Source organism: Oncorhynchus kisutch, linkage group LG4 (genome assembly GCF_002021735.2).
Source record: "Oncorhynchus kisutch isolate 150728-3 linkage group LG4, Okis_V2, whole genome shotgun sequence".
Lineage (NCBI taxonomy): Eukaryota > Metazoa > Chordata > Actinopteri > Salmoniformes > Salmonidae > Oncorhynchus > Oncorhynchus kisutch.
Window position 1 is genome coordinate 28,162,524 of NC_034177.2, and position 23,225 is coordinate 28,185,748.

The following is a 23,225-nucleotide window of genomic DNA, read 5'->3' on the forward strand; positions in this document are numbered from 1 at the left end:
GTTTAATAACTGTTGTATTAGCTAACTTAATTGTTGTGGACAAAAAACATCACAGTACCTGGCGCTTTATAAATGCCCTATAAATGTAAATAACATTAGCCTGCGCATTGCTTACTCAATCTTGAAACCCATGAACATTTAAGAATCTTGACGCGCGATTTGATGACGACATTTCCAACAACAACTCAGCTGTTAACCTTGTAAGCTAGCTGGCTAACCAATACTTTCTTTACATAAATTGTTCTTATAGACATTTATTCTCCGTAACTAAACATAATTATCGACAAGAAAAAATGACCACGGTTGCTAGGAAATAGCTACTTCTCTTCCTTTTGTTGCATACAATCATCACAAGGTACGTGAAATGTATAACTAACTATAACGCTAGCTAGCACAACACACCAGTTGGTATTTCACTTTAGATTTAGAGCAGATTGAAAAACGAAACATATTTGTTCCATTATTTCGTTGCCACATCGATGACAAGCTCAACATTTACGATGTTGGTGTCATTTGTCTGTCTGTCTACAAGCTCTCTTGCTACGGGTTAGCTACCTAGCCAGCAAATATTTAGCAAACGCTCTGTGTCGTTACACATTCTGTGGAATATGCGTGTTATGCAATTAACATATGATACCAGTAACCAGACATGTATGCATTGGTTAAATTGTTTGGTTAAGAATATATTTTATATAGTATACTATAACGTAAGATGATTACTGACAAACACTTGATTATCTTTCTCAGACTTGGGAAGAACTGGACCAGAATGTATATGGCATAATTAAATCAGACTTATCCTGGTGGGGATTTTGTCCTCCACCAATGAACACCATGTCCCCAAGGAAGAAGCTTCTTGTCCCTGTCAGTAGAAGAAGAATGGCAAAAGCAGGGGATGACTTATTTCCTTTCAATCTTCTGCCGGTGGAATGCCAGCTCCATGTGCTTTCCTTCCTGAGTGAGGTTGACAAGTGCAATTCTGCACTTGTATGCTCCAGTTGGAGTTGCCTTGTTCGATCAGGGAAGCTTTGGAGAGTGGCAGACTTTTCTCGCCGTGGGGTGATCCACCTTGGACAGGAAGGACTGCTGGTGTCCAACCGAGAGTTTGAGCGTTGGAAAGCATGGGTTCAGCACTACACCCACCACCTTATATCCCGTGGGGCAAGCCTGCTCACCCTAAAAGCCAGCTTTGACCTGGGGGACCAGTGCAACAAATGGGGGGAGCTTCTCTCCGACCTCCTGGAAAATGTCCACTGCAGGGATCTCAGTCATCTGGACCTGAACTGGACATTCACACTTCTGGAACCACTGGACCTGCGGGTTGGTTCCAATTCCCACCACGACAGCATTACCAAGATTAAGATGGACCAGGTCACTAACTTTCAGGTCTTACTGGGAAAACTTTCCCACAGCTGCCCTCGGATCACCAAGATGCGCCTGCACTTTGACTGGTCTGAGACATCAGTGTCACTCCTTACTCATTTCCAGCACCTCCGGGTCCTTGAACTCAAGTACTTTTGGGTCTTCAAAGGAGTAAGCCCAAGCACTTTGCAGACCCTGACCAAGTCACTGCCCAACCTTAAGTCCTTGACATTGCATATCCTGGTGCCACTCCGAAACCTTGGCATATCTTACACGCTGGAGTCCATGTCTCTAGAGTTCCTGGATGTATCACCTAGTCGTGGTCTGGTCTTCTCCAGTCTTAATCTGCCAGCATTACGGGAGCTAAGGGCCAAAAAGATTGTCCGCGGCATTACTTTAGACCGTCGAACCAGGCTTAGGATACAGAGCAGATGGCCCTGTCTGTACCAGGTTCTAAGAGAGGGGACCCCCAGGCTACAGGCCCTTAACAATGAGCGACTGCTTCCTGGTTGGAGAGAGCAGAGTTACAGAGAGCTGTCATCTATCCTCCAGCAATCCTGTTATTGTCTCCAACACCTGGACAGTTGGCTCTGGTAAACAAAATGCTATTACAAGACGGAATCATAAGCTGTTGGAATTCAGTACAGCTTATCAGGAATGCAGCGTAGTTAGGCTAATCAGGGTCCATTCCAATGGTGGCTGGAACGTTTTAGCTTATTCCTTCACCATTCAATTGCACAAAAGGATTGTGTATTTGATTTTACCATCCATCAGACATTTTTAAATGTTTTTCTTAACTTATTTCTTAGTTTACTGAAGAAGCTGAATCAATCCCAATGTTTAATTGGTCCAATATTTCTCTCACACCATTGACAACTAAAAACAATACACATACTGTATATACAGATTTCATATTTCATATGCTGTTCTTGAGTGAAGGAATATAATGAGCCTTTAGATCTTCCACGATAAACATTTGCATTGATTCCTTGTGTGTGATGTTGAAACAATAGTTCTCTGTTAAAATAATTGTAACAAATATACATTGAATGTTCAGAATTTCAACTTATTCCACTCAATGGAAAATTGCCTTTGTGTGAAATAACAGGTTTACTTGACATGTTGTCAGGTATTTTGGGGGGGTCAGTTGTTTGTAGGGTAAACAAACGCATATGTATTACTTCAAGAATAGAATTAGTGATGCTGCAGTGCCTCGCTTAACCATGAGGTCCTTATCCTTAATGTTTTTGTTTGACCATGAAGATTTCTCTCAATAGGTGTAATTTGCAACTGAACTGGTAAAACATAATCTGCGCTCTCATTAATTAGTTTGTAACCAGTAATGTAGTTAGGCCTATTTATGGAGGGTATTAGATAATGACATTCCAACAAATCATTGAATTGTATCCTGACATTTCCTTTTTTGTCATTGTTTTGTTGATATAAAACTCATTTGCTGTGATTTTACAATACAATGGATCCATTAAAGGATCCATGTAAAGTTTTTCCTGCTCTATTTATGTTAGTTGGTGTTGGGGGGAAAATCACTTGTCGCAGATCCAATATCCTAGAATGTTCCTTTACTTCCATTTTCATTATTTTTCTTTTTGAGGTAAAGAATGTGTGGTGAAGGAGGGCATTCCAAATAATTATGTCCTAAATCCCCTCCCCTAGAACACACCCTCCTCACAAACACATGCTCCTAATTTCCCCTGAATGCATAATAATCCAGTGCTGGTGGGACACAGACCTGTCAGTGCACTCAGAGGTTGTATTGGAAACGGGTAAAGAACTCTTGAGGACTCAGAGGGCTGCAGCGCCTGCTGCTGTCCCACACAGCTGGTTCTATCATTACTTAGAACCGCGAGGATCAACATGCTTTTTCTCTTGCTTTTAAAGGACATTTTTTCGTTTGAGAGGAGCTCACGCGATATAAAGTATGTATCACTTTTTGTGCCCTACACTTATTGAGAGGCGTGTGATGTTTGGGTTTCAAAGCATTCCCGTTTGAGGTTCACCTAACCCAGGGTTGATGGTATGAGAGGATAACCAATGCCAGATGTGTGGGAGAACAATCTGACTGATTTCATTTGAATGAATATCGACCTCTGCAAGCAAAGAGTATTACTGAAAAAGGCAAGTTCATGCTAAATCTCTGAGCAATAACTGGTTAGCTAATCCCCATAGCGGTCTGCATGTTTATGGGAGGTCAGATAGAGACATAGAGCCAATTAAAGGCAGCTCAGTTCAGCTTCAAGTTCAGTTCCAAGCTTTACCAACACAACAGGAGGCGGGAGGCTCTTCCAGAAGGACTGGACATGGCCACAGGGGTGTATATCTCAAAGTTCCTGGCCATAGCCATAGTGGTGTTGACTGTCTCATCTATTGGTGGAATAATTACAATGATTATTGTGTATGAGAATGAAAGAATCAAGACACAACCTACAGCACCACCAACACCTAATTCCACTACTCCGTATCCAACTGGACCACCACCCAACATGAGACTCCCTGGAAACCTGATTCCAGAGAGCTATGACATCGTACTACAGCCTCACCTCTACATCGTGATGAACACCACTACCAATCAATCTCTCGTCTTCACTGGAAACTCCACTGTGTATTTTAGATGTGTGGAGAACACCAAAACTATCGTCCTTCACAGTAAAGAACAGAATGTGACTGCTGTAAAGGTGACAGATCTTGACAAGGGAAAGATCATCAAAGTTGATAACACCATACTGTATAGTAATGAAAGCAACTTCTTAGAGATTGAACTAGACAGTGTTTTAGTCAAAGATGGGAACTACAGTCTCTTTACTGCATTTGAGGGGGAACTCCTTGATGATCTGGCTGGTTTTTACATGAGTTCATACAAAAAAGGGCCAAGCAGAGAGGATGACACTGAAAGGTAAGGTTTTCTTTGATAACTGCTGAGACACTAAAAATATCAAAGATTTGTTGTCAAAATTATACGAAAGGAATGCTGTGAGATGGAAATTAGATTTGACTTGTATGAAAACCCATCTACAGGTGGTTTGGGAATGAAACGATCATCGTCGAACTTGATGAAAGGTAAGACTTGTACAAGTCTGATGTTTGCATCATCAATTGCATTACATAACTGGATTGATCACAAACCACCACCCTAAACAGTGCTCCGGTTGGGATAGAGCTTTCTCTGTCTGATAAAGGCCTGATTACGTTGCCAATTTACAAGTGACCTTTTGATAATAAGGTAAGCACACTCCTGAACCTTAAAGTTGAAACTTCTTGACAGGGAGGATACGTACTTCCCCTGTATCATCATGAGGCACAACACTCTGTATGCCTCAACTAAAACAGAGGCACATCCAATGAAGGCCTGACATACTATGGGATAATTTGCCCCTCTGCCAACAATGTAGTAATTGAGGGGGACAGCCAGAGCAGGGCTTGAACCAGAGACCTTGCAATTACAAGGCAGACACATTGCTCTACCTACTGTGTCATTAGGTCAGACCTCTTGTTAGAGGCTGTTATATGGTTACATTTAGGAGTCTGGCAGGAAAGATAATGACTCTGTTTCATAAGTCCTCACAGGTTAGGTCAGGCAGTAGCTTATTCCTTTAATATGCAGTGCTTCCTTGAAATGAATTAGTAGTAGTAGTGAAAACTACCTGAAACCACCGCGTCATTACACCTTGACGCATATTAATATGTGATCGTTTCCATGCTATAAATCAGTGACCTGCTAGTTTACAGACCACTGTGCTTGAACAGAGATCAAATACAAAGTTCCTCATGGTTTGTATTCTATTGCACTCTTTCCCCCCCCAAAAAACATGATTTGCTTACAGATGGAATTCCAATTTCTTAAAAAAAGACCCCAAAGTGGCTTCTTCAGCGGACATGTGTACAGATGTATACATCATGTCCCTACAAATGGGACTATATTTCTTTATTTCTTGTCATATCAAATCACCCAGCAGTTGTTCAGTCCTGGCTCATATTTATATGTTCAACTTTAAAAGTGTTTATTATTAAAAAAGACCCCCTGGGAGAATGTTGCATATTTTTCCTCTGTTCACTTCAGCAACAGCTTTGCTTCTCATTCCTTGAAAAGATTAGGACACTCATTTGAGACAAATTGTTACTTCCTCAGTGGCTTTACAATTACAGTCCTGTATTGCAATAAATGTCCATCACAGTTCATACTGTAGCTGCATAGACATTGGAAGCATGGATCATTTGAAATACTGAAAGAAGATAATTGAATCAAAATTAACTAACAAGTAACTATTGTCTGTGTTTTATTGCTGTTGATTCACTGTTATTCAATTCCAGTTGTAATATTTATCCTATTTTTCAACAAATACTTTCCACACAGATTCATCGCTACTAGCCAAATGCAACCAACTGACGCCAGGAAAGTATTTCCTTGTTTCGATGAGCCAGCCATGAAGGCTACATTTAGAGTCTCTCTCATCCATAGGCCTGGCACAACAGCACTAGCAAATGGGAAAATCATAGGTGAGAAGCACATTTCACACTATTGTCATAATAGGGAATGTTAAGCCACCTTCTAAAAGGTGCCTCACATTCTTATGTACCCTTACAAAAAGGTTATAAAGGAATCCTGCAGGGAAAATCCTGCATAATACAGTATATATCCTGCAGGAATAAGAAGTCCTGCAGGATATCCCATAGGATTTTTGGGGCCACTTTACTGTTGGACAATTCCTGCAGGTACAGTGAGCTCCAGAAGTATTGGGACAGTGCCAATTTAGTTGTTTTGGCTCTGTAATGATACAATGAAATTATAAAATTACTATGAGGTTAAAGTGCAGATTGTCAGCTTTCATTTGAGGGTATTTTCTGAAATTACAGCACTTTTTGTACGTAGTCCCCACATTTTAGGCGACCAAAAGTATTGGGACGAATTCACTTATGTGTATTAAAGTAGTAAAAAGTGAAGTATTTGGTCCCATTTTCATAGCACGTAATTACTGGTAAATAATGTATTGTGTCATTTTGGAGTCACTTTTATTGTAAATAAGAATATAATATATTTCTAAACACTTCTACATTAATGTGGATGCTACCATTTTTACGGATATTCCTGAATGAATCGTGAATAATAATGAGTGAGATCGTTACAGACGCACGAATATCATACCCCCCCGCCCCCCCAAAAATGCTAGAGGTTATCATGTCTTGGGGGTATGATATTTGTGCACTTTCTCACTCATCATTATTCACAATTCATTCAGGTAGCATCCACATTAATGTAGAAGTGTTTAGAAATATATTATTTTGTACAATAAAAGTGTAAATGACACTCCTAAATTACACAATACATTATTTACCATTCATTTTTATTGGGCACAAAGTAATCTGAAACACAACCATAACAAACAGCAAATGTATCCATCACATATGTAGAGTCTCAAGCTTGGTGTAGTCATTGCGTGCTATGAATATAGGACTAAATACTGAACTTTGACTGCTTTAATACACAAGTGAATTTGTGTACTTTTGGTCCCCTAAAAAGGGGAGGACAATGTACAAAAAGTGCTGTAATTTCTAAACGGTTCACCTGATGGAAGAAAATGCTCTCAAATGAAAGCTGACAGTCTGCACTTTAATCTCATAGTCATTGTATCACTTCAAATCCAAAGTGCTGGAGTACAGAGCCAAAACAACAACAAAAAATTCACTTTCCCAATACTTCTGAAATTCGTCCGTCAGGAAAACAATATGCAAAACTGTATATTAAAGAATGTAGACATACGTTTATGACTTCTCATTAAATTCATAATTTTAAATGCATTACTTGTTGTAAACAATAATTCACAGATTATGAGGCTAATGCATGCATATACTGTGCCTTTTCTTTTGCTTATATTGAGTATTTACTGTAGATATTATTGTGTGACGAGTGTCAAAACAACTCTTTCCTTTCATACTATCAAAGTCTTGAAGTAATTAGTGAGTTTTTTTGATCCCTTTTAGGTACAACCCTTGAGGATATCGATGGAGAGACCTGGGAAGTCACTCGCTTTCAAACGACTAAGAAAATGTCAACTTACCTCTTAGCTTTCACAGTGTCTGATTTCGATTCCATAGGATCTACACATGAAAGAGTTGACATTAAGGTATGTAGCTATAGTTGTTTAATCATAACTGCAGTAGTGCGTTATATCAACAAAATTACTTGTGAAAAGGTTTGTAATTTTACTAGCAATATCAAAGAAAGTTAATACTGTTGTAAATGACAAATTCTCTCTAGATTCCATCCAAACCGCTATACTATTTAAATGTATTCAGTTTAGACTACACTGCTAATTTTCATGGTAGAGATGTTTTTACTCACCAAATCATATTGATATGATACTAAAACTCACATTTTTATTTTCTGTTCGGTTTGTAAAGACATATGCTCGACCGGAGGCCATAAAAGCTGGACAGGCAAAGTATGCTGCAAGTATCACTGGAAATATACTGGCGTTCTATGAGAGTCCTGGAGTATTCAAAATGAATTATCCTTTGAGCAAGCTAGGTATGTATGGCATGATTGCATCATAACAATGTAAAATAAGCATGGGTAAATCATAACATTGCAAGTGTTCAACAAAGATGAATTGTCATAAAATCCATCTAATCAATTTAATTCTTTACTCCATACATAACCTGTCTAAAACAATGTAAGAAGAATACTGGTTATGTTGTGAAATTCAATTAAAATAACCTATTTTCAGTGGTGTAAAGTACTTAAGTAAAAATACTTTAAAGTACTACTTTTACATTTTGAGTGCTTAGTAAATAAATTTAAAAAATCAAATGGTGCTGTCTGATTTGCTTAATAAAGGGATTTTTAAAAACTTTTGATACTTAAGTATATTTTTTAAATGACATTTGATATTTAAGTATATTTAAAATCAAATACTTTTAGACTTTTAATCAGGTAGAATTTTACTGGGTGACTTTCAACCTCTACTTGAGTCATGTTCTATTAAGTTATCTTAACTTTTATTCAAGTATGACGATAGGGTACTTTTTCCATCGCTGCCTATTTTATGTCTACTTTAGATCAAATTGCTCTACCAGACTTCAGTGCAGGTGCCATGGAGAATTGGGGCTTGGTTACATATCGTGAGACAGCTCTGCTATATGAGGAAGGGGTGTCCTCCACATCAAACAAAGAGTGGATTGCCACAGTTATTGCACATGAGCTTGCCCATCAGGTACGAAAACTCAAAAATACTATTTCTAAATGTAATATACGCTACCAGTCAAAAGTTTTAGAACACCTACTCATTCAAGGGTTTTTCTTTACTTTTTTCTTTCGACATTGTGTAATAATAGTGAATACATCAACACTATGAAATAACACATGAAATCATGTCGTAACCAAAAAAGTTTTAAACAAATCTAAATATATGTTATATTTGAGATTCTTCAAAGTAGCCTCCCTTTGCCTTGATGACAGCTTTGCACACTTTTGGCATTCTTTCAACCAGCTTCATGAGGTAATCACCTGGAATGGATTTCAATTAACAGGTGTGCCTTCTTAAAAGTTAATTTGTGGAATTTCTTTCCTTCTTCATGCGTTTGAGCCAATCAGGTGTGTTGTGACAAGGAAGGGGGGGTATACAGAAGAAAGCCCTATTTGGTAAAAAAACAAGTCCATATAATGGCAAGAACGGCTCAAATACGCAAAGAGAAACGACAGTCCATCATTACTTTAAGACATGAAGGTCAGTCAATACGGAAATGTCTTCATGTACAGTCTCAAAATCCATAAGAGGATAAGTTCATTAGAGTTACCAGCCTCAGAAATTGCAGCCTAAATAAATGCTTCAGAGTTCAAGTAAAAGACACATCTCAACATCAACTGTTCAGGAGGAGACTGTGTGAATCAGGCTTTCATGGTCGAATTGCTGCAAAGAAACCACTTCTTAAGGACACCAATAAAGGAGAAGAGACTTGCTTGGGCCATGAAACACGAGCAATGGACATTAGACCAGTGGAAATCTGTCATTTGATCTGATGAGTCCAAATTTGAGAATTTAGCTTCCAACCGCCGTGTCTTTGTGAGACGTGATGTGGGTGAATGGATGATCTCTGCATGTATATTTCCCACCGTAAAGCATGGAGGAGGAGGTGTTATGGTGTGGGGGTGCTTTGCTGGTGATGCTGTCTGAGATCTATTTAGAATTCAAGCCACACTTAACCAGAATGGCTACCACAGAATTCTGCAGCGATACACCATCCCATCTGATTTGGGATTAGTATCATTTGTTTTTCAACAGGACCATGACCCAACACACCTCCAGGCTGTGTAAGGGCTATTTTACCAAGAAGGAGAGTGATGGAGTGCTGCATCAATCAATCAATCAAGCAATAGTATTTATAAAGCCCTTTTTTAAATCAGCCGATGTCACAAAGTGCTATACAGAAACCCATCCTAAAACCCCACACAGCAAGCAATGCAGGTGTAGAAGCACGATCAGATGACTTGGCCTCCACAATCCCTCGACCTCAACCAAATTGAGATGGTTTGGGATGAGTCGGACTGCAGAGTGAAGGAAAAGCTCAGCATATGTGGGAACTCCTTCAAGACTGTTGGAAAAGAATTCCAGGTAAAGCTGGTTGAGAGAATGCCAAGCTTGTGCCAAGCTTGTGCAAAGCTATCATCAAGGCAAAGCGTGGCTTCTTTGAAGAATGTAAAATCTAAAATACTACATGATTCCATAGTTTTGATGTCTTCACTATTATTCTACAATGTAGAAAATAGTCAACATATAGAAGAACACTTGAATGAGTAGGTGTTCTAAAACTTTTGACCGGTAGTGTATGTATTAATGTAAAGTGAACTACAATTAATTAAAAACATGATCTTGCATTGTTGTGGCATTCACTGTAACAGCACCTAAATGTGTTGTTTTCAGTGGTTTGGAAACCTGGTGACAATGAAATGGTGGAATGACCTGTGGCTGAATGAGGGATTTGCAACATATATATCCTATATGGGAGTGGATCATATTGAGCCAACATGGAACATAGTATGTCCCTAATAACTTATTAATAACTGTATTTTTTTCTGCATCTGTTGCATCAGATCGCAAATTGTAATACTTCTAATAGGCTTCTTTTCATTTGGTCTCTGATTGTTTTGTTTTTTCCAGAAAGATCTGATTGTTCTAAATGACATCCAGACTGTATTTCAAGTGGATTCATTGGCCTCCTCCCATCCTCTAAGCTCTAAAGAGGATGATGTTCAAACATCTAGTGACATCACTCAGCTTTTTGATTCCATCACCTACAGCAAGGTCTGGTTGTCACAGAGCCCCATGGGGGAAGAGAGATGATATCAAAAATGTTTATTTTTAACATTGTACAGGAATTTTCTATATAGTGATAGAATGAGTTGATGTAATGCATGAATATTACCATATCTTCACTCTTCAGGGGGCAGCTGTGCTGAGAATGCTGGCAGATTATCTGGACGAGAGGGTCTTTCTGAATGGACTGAGAGTACGCACACATATGGTTTTGTCCATTAATGTGTAGGATGGCTTATTGTCAGTGTGTGGAACATCTATGTTGTATATTTGCAATTTTCCACATGGATGTATCAAAACTAATGGGAACTTTTTGTGTAAGTGTGTGTAAATACTATTGTTTCAATGTTTCAGAAATATCTTCAGGCTTTCCAGTACAGTAATACTGTACACAAAGACCTGTGGGAATATTTACAAGAGGTAAAAGCTGAGTTTTGCGAAGGCATATCAACACAAAACTACTATATGTAATTATGTTCTTTCAAGCATGTAAAACTTATAGAATGCTTTAGGGGCATGAATACACTGTATAAAATGCTAATGACAAAAACGTTGTAGGCGGTGGACGAGGACAGCAGCCACATTAAAGTTGCTGAAGTCATGGACACTTGGACAAAGCAAATGGGTTACCCAGTCATCACCATCAACACCACCAATGGGGCAGTTTCTCAACAACATTTCCTCCAAAATCAAACATCTGACTACGAGTAAGTCCTGCACTTTGTCTAACATCACAGAGTGAGAAAACAAATATAACAGGTTTCCTGAACCACTGATTGTCCCCTCCATGTAGAATTAGATGCCCATATGGCTGACTTTGGATTGTTGCTATAGTAATGGATTGTTGCTATAGTAATGGATTGTTGTTATAGTACTGGATTGTTGTTATAGTAATGGATTGTTGCTATAGTAATGGATTGTTGTTATAGTACTGGATTGTTGCTATAGTACTGGATTGTTGCTATAGTACTGGATTGTTGTTATAGTAATGGATTGTTGTTATAGTAATGGATTGTTGTTATAGTAATGGATTGTTGTTATAGTAATGGATTGTTGCTATAGTACTGGATTGTTGCTATAGTACTGGATTGTTGCTATAGTACTGGATTGTTGCTATAGTAATGGATTGTTGCTATAGTAATGGATTGTTGTTATAGTAATGGATTGTTGCTATAGTAATGGATTGTTGTTATAGTACTGGATTGTTGCTATAGTAATGGATTGTTGCTATAGTAATGGATTGTTGTTATAGTACTCTGACAGACATTTCCACTCAACAGTTTTAGAGTAACACTTTAATTGAAATATAAACCATAACAGCATCATACTATTATCATGAATATGACATAGTGAATGTCATAGGATGTCATTTTTCAAACATCAGAAACAGTGATGACATATGTTGACATAACTGCTTATGTTGCTTACTCACCTAAACATTGTTGCTAAAATTGTTAGTTGTAACATATGTCATAACCATTTCCAATACATACAAAATGGCACGGACTTGACATAGTATATTATTCCAGTTTTAATTGGATTACATTGTAAGGAATTAGGCCAACAATTAAGTATTTTATTAGCATATGTGAATATAGCTGTAGATCATAATATTATGCCCATATATATTTTTAAAACTTGTTCTCTTTCATTAGTTTTGAATGGCATGTTCCAATCAGAGTGATGAAGGAAGGTGAACCAATAAAAATAGCTACACTGGATAAAAAAGGTCAAGGTAAGGAGTATTTAATTGAATATACATGTACAATTGTTAATATTTGTCTTAGTATCACCTTGAGTAACCTCGTCCCCAGGCTAATTGAGAGAGATGATCTGATGAGCTATATTATGTACAGTAATTCCCCATTATAGATAGACTGAACATGGCAAATATACTGTATAATGTATGATAATAGCAAACCCAACTAATTAAATGGTGCTAGTCATTAATTCGGTCAATAAAACCTAATTAAGGCACATTGTAACTCTCATGTTCTGAATTTGCTAAACAGTGCTGATGCCAGATTTCCTGTCTGAAGATGGCAAGTGGGTGCTTGCCAACATAAACTGTATGGGATATTTCAGAGTCAACTATGATCCAGTGAATTGGGATAGACTGCTCTCTCAGCTGGAAATTAATATTCACGTAAGTCTTCCTCATTTGTGTGGAACAGTGTTGTCCATACAGTCCAAGTCAGACACGAAACAGAGAACATTATATATGGCAAGTGCCTAGAAAACTGTGCCTGTGCTTTATCAAAGCAGCCTGTTGATCCAAAATAAACAATGTAGCATATTCTAAGAAGACTAGGTAATGTTTTGTTATGGTAAGAAATATTTGGAGAGAATGTGCTGGTCAAGGTTTTTGTGAGTACATTCTTCAAATCAAATGTACTTGTCATGTTAAGTTTACAGCAGGTTTAAAAGGTGCAGGAAAATGCCTTGTGTGCTAGCTCCCTCAAAATGGCAGTACAGCCCCCCCCCCCTCCTCAGTTGGGGTATCAATTTACTGTTGAATAGTAGATTGTGCAACAGCATTTTTTTTTTTAATTGGTAAATTAGTCTAACCAGCTATTTGAACTAGAAGTAATCATGGCCGAATATTGACCGGTCACGCAGGGCACGTGCCCAGGGGCCCTGACCTCCAGGGGGCCTCCATTGATTTTGTTAGTCACTCTCACTCAGATATCATTAACATGGCATAATCATGGCAAAATGTGTAGAATTGCAGGAAATCTGCTTCAAAGCTGAAGGGGGGGGGACCAAATCTCGCTTAATCTCCCCCCCCCCCCCCCCCACAATATTCAGAACAGGTCGATTCTTCCCCCCCCAATCAGTTTTTTGTAGCATTTGAATACGTCATGAGCAATGGCAACATGTGTAGAATTGCAGGAAATTAGCTTTAAAATAGCTGCCCAGTGTTTCCAGATTTCTATGAAGTATGACCTATAATTAATTACAATATGAGTGAAATTGTTTTCCTTCCAAGAAATCATTAAGTATGTTAAAATGCCGATTTTCTGTGTTGGAATGGTGTGGGCGTACCCCAACAACAGAACGGTGCGGGCAATACCTGTCCTAAAAAATATTAATGCAAGTAGACCACTGATAAGCCAGCTCATCCTCCTCAGGAGGGTGACATCATCCTCTATGAGGAAATGGCAAGCATTTTTTTTAGTTTTCACTGGACAATTACTTAACTCCATGGCTTTAAAACTGCAACATTTTATCTCAGCCTCATGACAAAATGTGTAGAGAACAATCGGCAGTTTTATAATGCTACTATCTGCCCCATGGCAAAATGTGTTGAAATTCTGGAAGTTTTCAAGAAAAAAATCTTTGAGGTTGTAATTTGAGGTTGTGGGGCCTTCCACTTATATTGTTTTCAAAATACCCCTCCTTATACCCCTCAAAATGCCCCCTGAGAGGCACAGTAAGTCAAGTCAAACTGTGTAGAATTGCAGGAAATGCATTTTAAAATGTCAACAACAACAACATTCTGGGGGAGGACTACCCCCGGAACCCCCTGTTTATTGTTCACCCCCTACCCCCCCTCTCCCAATATCTACACTGCAATTATATTTACAGATATAAAGTGGGTTGTGTCTTGGTCACGCAGTTGAATAAATAGTATATGATAGAACAGCGGCATTGACTGCGTGTTGCTAGTGTTTGTCTGTTTATGGATGGTTGTGTGTGTGTGTGTGTGTGTGTGTGTGTGGAGAGTCGGTGCAAATGGTCACTAAGGCTCAGGTCTGTGCAGGAGACAGCTAGGGTTAGCTGTTCAGCAGTCTGATGGCCTGGTGGTAGAAGCTGTCTCAAAGCCTGTTGGTCCGAGACCCAATGCTCCGATATTGCTTGCCAGATGGTAACAGAGTGAGCAGTCCCTGGCTCGGGTGACTGGAGTCCTTGACGATTTCCCGGGCCTTCCTCAAACACAACCTTGTGTAGATGTCCTAGAGGGCAGGGAGTTTGCCCTCAGTGATGTATTGGCCTGTCCGCACCACCCTCTGTAGAGCCTTGTGGTTGAGGGCTGTGCAGTTGCCATACCAGGCGGTGATGCAGTCGGTCAAGATTCTCTTGATGGTGCAGTTGTAGAACTTATTGACGATCTGAGGGCCCATGCTGAATTTCTTCAGTCGCCTGAGGTTGAAGAGGCACTGTTGCAACTTTTTCACCTCTGTGTTGGACCATGTCAGGTCCTCTGTGATGTGCACACCAATGAAATGGAAGCTTTTGACCTTCTACACTGCAGTCCCGTCAATGTCAATAGGGATGTTGTCTCTCTCCTCATTCCTGTAATCCACAATCCGCTCCTTCGATTTGCTGATGTTGAGGGAAAGTCTGTTTTCCTGGCATCACTTTGACAGGGCTCGAACCTTCTCGTCGCCGCTGGCGATCAGGCCCACCACTGTCGTGTCGTCGGAAAACTTAATGATGGTGTTGGAGTCATGCGTGGCCATGCAGTCATGGGTGTACAGGGAGTACAGGAGAGGGCTGAGCAAACCCCGGGGGACCCTTGTGTTAAGAGTCAGTGTGGCGGAGGTGTTGTTGCCTACCCTCAACACCTGGGGGCTGCCTGTCAGGAAGTCCAGCATTCAGTTGCAGAGGGAGGTGTTCATACCCAGCACCTTGAGCTAAGTGACGAGTTTGGAGGGGAATATGTTGTTGAAAGCTGAGCATTCTCGCATAGGTAATCCTCTTGTCCTGGTGGGATAGGGCAGTGTGCAGAGCAATGGCGATTGCGTCATCCCTGGATCTGTTGGGTCGGTATGCAAAGTATTATGGGTCTAGGGTGTTCGGTAAGGTCAAGCTGATGTGGTCCCTGACCAGCCTCTCAAAGCACTTCATGAAGACAGAAATGAGTGCTACATGGCGATAGTCATTTACCTCTGTTTGCTTGGGTAGGAGGGACAGTGGTGAGTACAATGAAGAATGCTAGACACCTGGCATGCATCAGATAATTCGAACCCCTCACCACAGACCACAGACCATGGAGCATGGCACTTAAAAAGTCAAATAAGACAATATGCTAGCTCACTTGTGCAGTTTGCTTTAAAGACGCTCTCCAGCTTTGAACTTTTCGGGTTGAAAAACAATAAAACAAGTATAAATACAGTAATATACAGTACACGCACGACAAAATATATGTTTTGAGTAAAGTAATATTTTTCAAACACAACTGTAAACTTCAAGGAGTAGGACATGATGGTCTGATGTGACGTCATCGGCCTACCTCTTCCTTTTGGGAACAATAGAGGAGTACTAGAGGGGGGAAAGGAAAGGCCCCTCTTCCTTTTGGGAACAATAGAGGAGTACTAGAGGGGGGAAAAGGAAAGGCCCCTCTTCCTTTTGGGAACAATAGAGGAGTACTAGAGGGGGGAAAAGGAAAGGCCCCTCTTCCTTACGGGAACAATAGAGGAGTACTAGAGGGGGGAAAAGGAAAGGCCCCTCTTCCTTTTGGGAACAATAGAGGAGTACTAGAGGGGGGGAAAGGAAAGGCCCCTCTTCCTTACGGGAACAATAGTGGAGTACTAGAGGGGGGAAAAGGAAAGGCCCCTCTTCCTTACGGGAACAATAGAGGAGTACTAGAGGGGGGAAAAGGAAAGGCCCCTCTTCCTTACGGGAACAATAGAGGAGTACTAGAGGGGGGAAAAGGAAAGGCCCCTCTTCCTTACGGGAACAATAGAGGAGTACTAGAGGGGGGAAAAGGAAAGGCCCCTCTTCCTTACGGGAACAATAGAGGAGTACTAGAGGGGGGAAAAGGAAAGGCCCATCTTCCTTACGGGAACAATAGAGGAGTACTAGAGGGGGGAAAAGGAAAGGCCCCTCTTTTTGCCATGTCGTACCTGGACCACCTATTGAGATGTGCCTTTTGTTAAGTAAATCAGGTGTTCAATGAGGTGAAAAAGAGACTGGAGTAGGACTTTAATAATTAGAACTCATTTGATTTATTCTCAGGAAATTCCAATCATCAACCGGGGGCAGCTTATTGATGATGCATTCAACTTGGCAAGGTAATCTCATCTAAGACTAATACATTCATGGACTTCCTTCAAAATGTATACTCTGATAAACATTTTTTACACATCACAATGATTGAATTTTCATGGCTTGAGACCTTACGGAAATCATACTTTCTTGGTGTCATTAATATCCTCTTTGGATTGCTACGGTCTTCTTATATTATGTATTTTATTTATTTATCAAGGGCCAAACATATCAATGTGACACTGGCTTTGAGAACTACCAAGTACCTCTGGAATGACACAGAGTACATACCATGGGAATCAGCACTGAGAAACCTGGACTATTTCATTCTCATGTTTGATCGCTCCGAGGTCTATGGTCCAATGCAGGTCAGTCATCAAATCAAGATACTGTACATTAAAGTGCCCTTTTATCATAGCAAACTCTATTCCTACAAATATATTTGTCATTTACGAGTGTAATACAGTATTTTTTCCTATGTTATTTCCAGGCATACTTAAGAAAGCAAGTTGGTGGCCTTTATCAACATTTTGAAAATTTCACCATGTTTTCTACGGTCCCAGAGAAGCATTCTGCACAGTGAGAAACATATTTTCGTTGGATATTGCAACCCTCTGAACACATCCTCACTTTAAGCATATTATTAACATGTCATTATTCGTTCCCAGGTACAACCAGATTAATGCCATTTCAGTCGCATGCAGCAATGACATTCCAGAATGCCAAGAAATGGCAAAAATGCTCTTTGACAACTGGATGACAAACAAAACCAGCAATCGGTATGGAATTAGGTTTCATCAAGCCAACACGGCCAGATGCATGCTAATTCCTGCTGTACTTATTACTGCATTTCACAGTTGAATGGGGTGGTCATATCATTCATAAAACATAACACATAACCTGAAATATGCATGAGATTAATTCAATAACCTAATGCCAAAATGTTATATGCAATTTTGGATATACAGTATTGAGTGTATTGATCCTTTTAACTGTAATGACCAGATTCTGTTTCTCTCTTTGATTGTCCTCACTGCCACAGTATACACCCTAACCTGAAGGCCACCATCTACTGCCAAGCTATAGCTGCTGGGGGAGAGAAGGAATGGGAATTTGCTTGGGGCAAGTTTGAGAATGCCACCACAGCCACAGAGAAAGACAAACTAAGATATGCCCTCTCATGCACAAGGAAGATCTGGCTCCTGAACAGGTTAGATTGATTTCTGTCCGTACCACCCTTTTCGGGATATAAAATTTAGTTGCTGTGCAAAGACCATTTATTTGGCATTTCCTTCTCATCTTGCAGATACCTTGAGTACACTTTGAACCCTGACAAGATAAGAAAAATGGATGCCGTTTCTACCATCAGCTACATAGCCAGGAATGTGGCAGGACAAGCAATAGCCTGGAATTTTGTACGCGCAAACTGGAACTACATCAGCTTGGAGTATGTTTTTCTGTTGTTAAGTACTGTATATAGCAAGGCCTAATGTTAAGACAAACAAGCCAGAGGACCAAGTTCCTTTCCAACTGAAATAATGGAACCATAACTTATTAGCAATTATTTTGTATGGTGTTTCATAAAGTGTACAAATCACCTAAATAAACCTCAAGCAATATACCAATAAGAAAGGTGTAGACCCGTCAAACAAGTCAGGTACAAAGGTCTCCTTGGCCAATCAGAGGAAATCACCTCTAATTTATTTGTTTGGAGTTGCCAGTAAGTGGGCAGGACCCCATTTCCTGTTTCTGTAGCTTGAGGCAGCTTAATGTACACCCCCAGGACAGGATGCTAGTCTATCGCAGAGTGCCAAGCAGAGACGCATCAGGTCCCATTTTTACAGTCTTTGGTATGACTCTGGCAGGGATTGAACTCAACCTTCCAATCTCAGGGCGGACACTAACCACAAGGCCACTGAGTTGCCAGGCAGTCATCTAAATTGGCTTCTATCAAACTGCTTGCTGAGCAAACATGCTCATTTCACCCCTCTCCTCCACTCTCCTCCTCAGGTACGAAGAAGGGATCATGTCACTTGGCAACCTGATTGATGGAGTGACGCAGAGATTTTCCACTAACTTTGAGCTTGAAGAGGTGAGCGTTTCCCTATTGGTAACAGGCAAGGCCCACAACTCTATCTGAGTCACAAACCTCTCCTCTGCCTTGAATGCAGTGATTGATTTTTAATGTCTGGGGATGAGAGACTAGGTTCAGCTGGTGGGAGTTGAGTTTTGAGTAATTACTGGTTTCCGCCCTAATTCAAACTTTTCCCTGATTGTTATTGTGCAGCTGTGGCAGTTCCTGACCGACCATGATGTAGAAGAACTGCATTTGGCAATCAGGGCCCTAGAGCAAGCCACTGAGAGAACTGAGGCCAACATTAAATGGGTGAAGGAAAACAAGCAGACTGTTTTGGAGTGGTTTAAAAATGAGTCAAGGCGAGAGCAGCTGAACTGAGCTGATAGGATGAGAAACAGATGGACCAGAGTGCCATGATTTTGAACACACCCTGTATTTGACTTGAGTCTTGGGGTGTATTAATTAGTCAGATTTGGCAACGGAAACAGTTTACTGTTTACTCTAAGAAGCAAACGTAATCAAACGTGGAGGGACCTACCTGAATTTGTCCTTTAGAAACAGCAATGGTTTCCGTTGCATAATGTTTTGCAACAGACTCCAACTAATAAATACCTCCTTGATTTCATTCCAGTTAGATCTGAAAACAGGTTTTATACAATCAACATGCAATATAATCCTAAAATAAATATATATTTCAATGTTTTTGTCATTTGTAATTCAAAAAGAGGAGAAATTCTAATCAATTTTATTTAAACAAGTAACATTCCACCATTTCTTGTTTGACACAATATTGTTTACAGTGACAGTCACACCCAAAGAAAGCGCTTTCTCAGGTTGACAACTACCATTATTTTGTTAAATGACTATCAAACTACACAAAACTATAGCAATAAAATGTCTAACTGTATGTATTTGTAAAAATATGTATTGTGTCAAAGCATATTTTTATTTACATTTTAGTCATTTAGCAGACACTCTTATCCAGAGCAACTTACAGTAGTAGTGAGTGCATACATTTATTTAAACAAATATTTTTTTTTTAAATGTAACTAATTGATTGAAGTTAGATTGGTAAAAGGACTAGATTGAGAAGGGCTATTGTGTTTTTGATCTATTTTGGAGAACGCATGATTTCAAATCACCTACAATAGTTGACTTATTCTACTGTAGCCTAGATCTACAGTGGGGCAAAAAAGTATTTAGTCAGCCACCAATTGTGCAAGTTCTCCCACTTAAAAAGATGAGAGCCCTGTAATTTTCATCATAGGTACACTTCAACTATGACAGACAAAATGAGAGAAAAAAATCCAGAAAATCACATTGTAGGATTTTGTATGAATTTATTTGCAAATTATGGTGGAAAATAAGTATTTGGTCAATAACAAAAGTTTATCTCAATACTTTGTTATATACCCTTTGTTGGCAATGACAGTTGACGGTTTTCACACACTGTTGCTGGTATTTTGCCCATTCCTCCATGCAGATCTCCTCTAGAGCAGTGACGTTTTGGGGCTGTTGCTGCTCAACACGGACTTTCAACTCCCTCCAAAGATTTTCTATGGGGTTGAGATCTGGAGACTGGCTAGGCCACAAGACCTTGAAATGCTTCTTACGAAGCCACTCCTTCGTTGCCCGGGCGGTGTGTTTGGGATCATTGTCATGCTAAAAGACCCAGTCACGTTTCATCTTCAATGCCCTTGCTGATGGAAGGAGGTTTTCTCTCAAAATCTCATGATACATGGCCCCATTCATTCTTTCCTTTACACGGATCAGACGTCCTGGTCCCTTTGCAGAAAAACAGCCCCAAAGTATGATGTTTCCTCCCCCATGCGTCACAGTCGGTATGGTGTTCTTTGGATGCAACTCAGCATTCTTTGTCCTCCAAACATGACGAGTTGAGTTTTTACCAAAAAGTTATATTTTGGTTTCATCTGACCATAAGACATTCTCCCAATCTTCTTCTGGATCATCCAAATGCTCTCTAGCAAACTTCAGACGGGCCTGGACATGTCCCCCTGCTTAAGCCTGTACATGTCTGGCACTGCAGGATTTGAGTCCCTGGCGGCGTAGTGTGTTACTGATGGTAGGCTTTGTTACTTTGGTCCCAGCTCTCTGCAGGTCATTCACTAGGTCCCCCCGTGTGGTTCTGGGATTTTTGCTCACCGTTTTTGTGATCATTTTGACCCCACGTGTGAGATCTTGCGTGGAGCCCCAGATCGAGGGAGATTATCAGTGGTCTTGTGTGTCTTCCATTTCCTAATAATTTCCTAATAATTGCTCCCAAGTTCAAACAGGTGCCATTAATACAGGTAACGAGTGGAGGACAGAGGAGCCTCTTAAAGAAGTTGTTACAGGTCTGTGAGAGCCAGAAATCTTGCTTGTTTGTAGGTGACCAAATACTTATTTTCCACCATAATTTGCAAATAAATTCATAAAAAATCCTACAATTGGATTTTCTGGATTTTTTTCTCATTTTGTCTGTCATAGTTGAAGTGTACCTATGATGAAAATTACAGGCCTCTCTCATCTTTTTAAGTGGGAGAACTTGCACAATTGGTGGCTGACTAAATACTTTTTTTGCCACACTGTAAGTGGCTACTTTACACATGCAGATATTCTGATTAGCAGGCAACGTTTACTACTCAAAGCTATAACTCCATCCTTGCATGATCACTCTTACCCAAGTGATGGTTTACATTTTGGATGACACATCATTAGAACAACAACATCATCAAATAAATTGCCATTAGCTTTATTACAAGGTTAACCTTATACATGTGATTTGTACCCTTCTACAGACAATGATGCATTTTCAATAGAGCGATTAGTAGAGGGGGTAAAGCATGTATGATGATTACCAAAGAGAAGCTTTACACCCCTATATCAAAGGTACTCTACAATACCAAGATTTGTCAGCATCTTGTAGAGTCTATATTACATGCAGAATAAAAAACAACATTAAAAATTAAACGCCTCACTTCCTCTTCTGTGTGCATGTGCTGCACAAGCAACATTGGACGCTGTGCAATTCTATTCATCTCCCCAATCATCCTAAGATAGAAATGGCAGTCAAATAGGGGTGATAGGGGCCAAACATTGAAATGGGGTGTCATAAAAGATATACAGTACAGAGAAAAAGCTATAATTTATGTTCAGTGACTAGACTGTAGATCAAGGATGGGCAACTGTGATCGGTGTGGGGACCACAAAAAATCTGAACTAATGAGGGCCCGCAGTTGCTCGTGGGTCTGCGTACCCACATCTTCCCCTTCTTGGCCCTCCTCTTGACAGCGGAGAGAATTGTTTTAGAGTACATTTTGTGCAATTCTACACATTTTGCAATAGGGTGTAGAGAATGTTGCAGTTTCAAAACAAGTTTGATATACACTACTGGTCAAAAGTTTTAACACCTACTCATTGAAGGGTTTTTCTTCATTTTTTACTATTTTATACATAATAGTGTAGACATCAAAACTATAATACCAATAGGGCTATCTTCTGAAACCCCCCTACCTTGTCACAACACAACTGATTGGCTCAAACGCATTAAGAAGGAAAGCAATTCCACCAATTAACTTTTAAGAAGGCACACCTGTTAATTGAAATGGATTCCAGGTGATTACCTCATGAAGCTGGTTGAGAGAATGCCAAGTGTGCAAAGGGTGGCTATTGGAAAAATCTCAAATATATTTAGATTTGTTTAACACTTTTTTGGTTACTACATGATTCCATAGGTGTTATTTTATGGTTTTGATGTCTTCACTATTATTATACAATGTAGAAAATAATACAAATAAAGAAAAACCCTTGAATGAACCCACTACTACCTTTGACCAGTAGTGTAATTCTACACATTTTGCCATGGGACAGAGAGGAAAATAATTTGTTTTACAGCAAATTTCCTGCAATTCTACACATTTTGCCATAGGGTGGAGAGAAATGTTTGCAGTTTTTAATATGATATCTGAGTGAGACTGACTAACAAATCTATGGGTGATCCCCGGTCCAGTAATTCGACCATGATAAGTTTAGATAACTGGCTACTAAACTAACTTACAATCTAAAAAATGTTAGCTGACATGGACAAATTAACTGACTATCAGTGACTGACATAAGAGAAACTGCTGATGTACAACCAACTATTCTAACTCACAACAGTAAATAATTTCATCCAAGGGCCCATGGGCCACCAGTTGCCCATCCCTGCTGTAGATCATATCTGTGCTGTAGATAAAACTTGACATGTTTTCCCAAAGATAACAAGGTGAAAAGTTAAACGTACATTGATTACCTAAATTATTCCCTATGTGATTACTGTAAACAAGGACTAAATATGTGTGGAAAGCAAATAAATTGTGCTTCAGAAATCCCCTGCTCCTCTTACCCATCCCTCCTCATCTGCTCCCACGCCCTGTCCCTTCAACTTCGTTGCTGACATCTGATTTGTTGGCCATTATTTTGTCTGTCCA

General features: G+C 39.8%; 2 protein-coding genes across 2 annotated transcripts; both read left to right on the top strand.

Annotated features, from left to right (window-relative positions):
* Positions 1-153: 153 nt before the first annotated feature.
* si:dkey-12e7.1 (F-box protein) lies at positions 154-2,955 on the top strand. Its single transcript, XM_020480705.2, has 2 exons — positions 154-355; positions 748-2,955. Exon 2 carries the CDS (start codon positions 826-828, stop codon positions 1,957-1,959), a length of 1,134 nt encoding a protein of 377 aa, XP_020336294.1. The 5' UTR covers positions 154-355; positions 748-825; the 3' UTR covers positions 1,960-2,955.
* Positions 2,956-3,077: 122 nt separating this feature from the next.
* LOC109889342 (aminopeptidase N-like) lies at positions 3,078-19,963 on the top strand. The gene is made up of 21 exons (XM_020480704.2): positions 3,078-4,273; positions 4,396-4,437; positions 5,732-5,874; positions 7,357-7,499; positions 7,777-7,903; positions 8,434-8,588; positions 10,296-10,409; positions 10,533-10,676; positions 10,816-10,881; positions 11,043-11,108; positions 11,247-11,395; positions 12,344-12,423; positions 12,701-12,834; positions 16,650-16,705; positions 16,900-17,047; positions 17,170-17,258; positions 17,348-17,458; positions 17,722-17,889; positions 17,986-18,126; positions 18,690-18,771; positions 18,967-19,963. Exons 1-21 carry the CDS (start codon positions 3,681-3,683, stop codon positions 19,132-19,134), a joined length of 2,919 nt encoding a protein of 972 aa, XP_020336293.1. The 5' UTR covers positions 3,078-3,680; the 3' UTR covers positions 19,135-19,963.
* Positions 19,964-23,225: the final 3,262 nt, after the last annotated feature.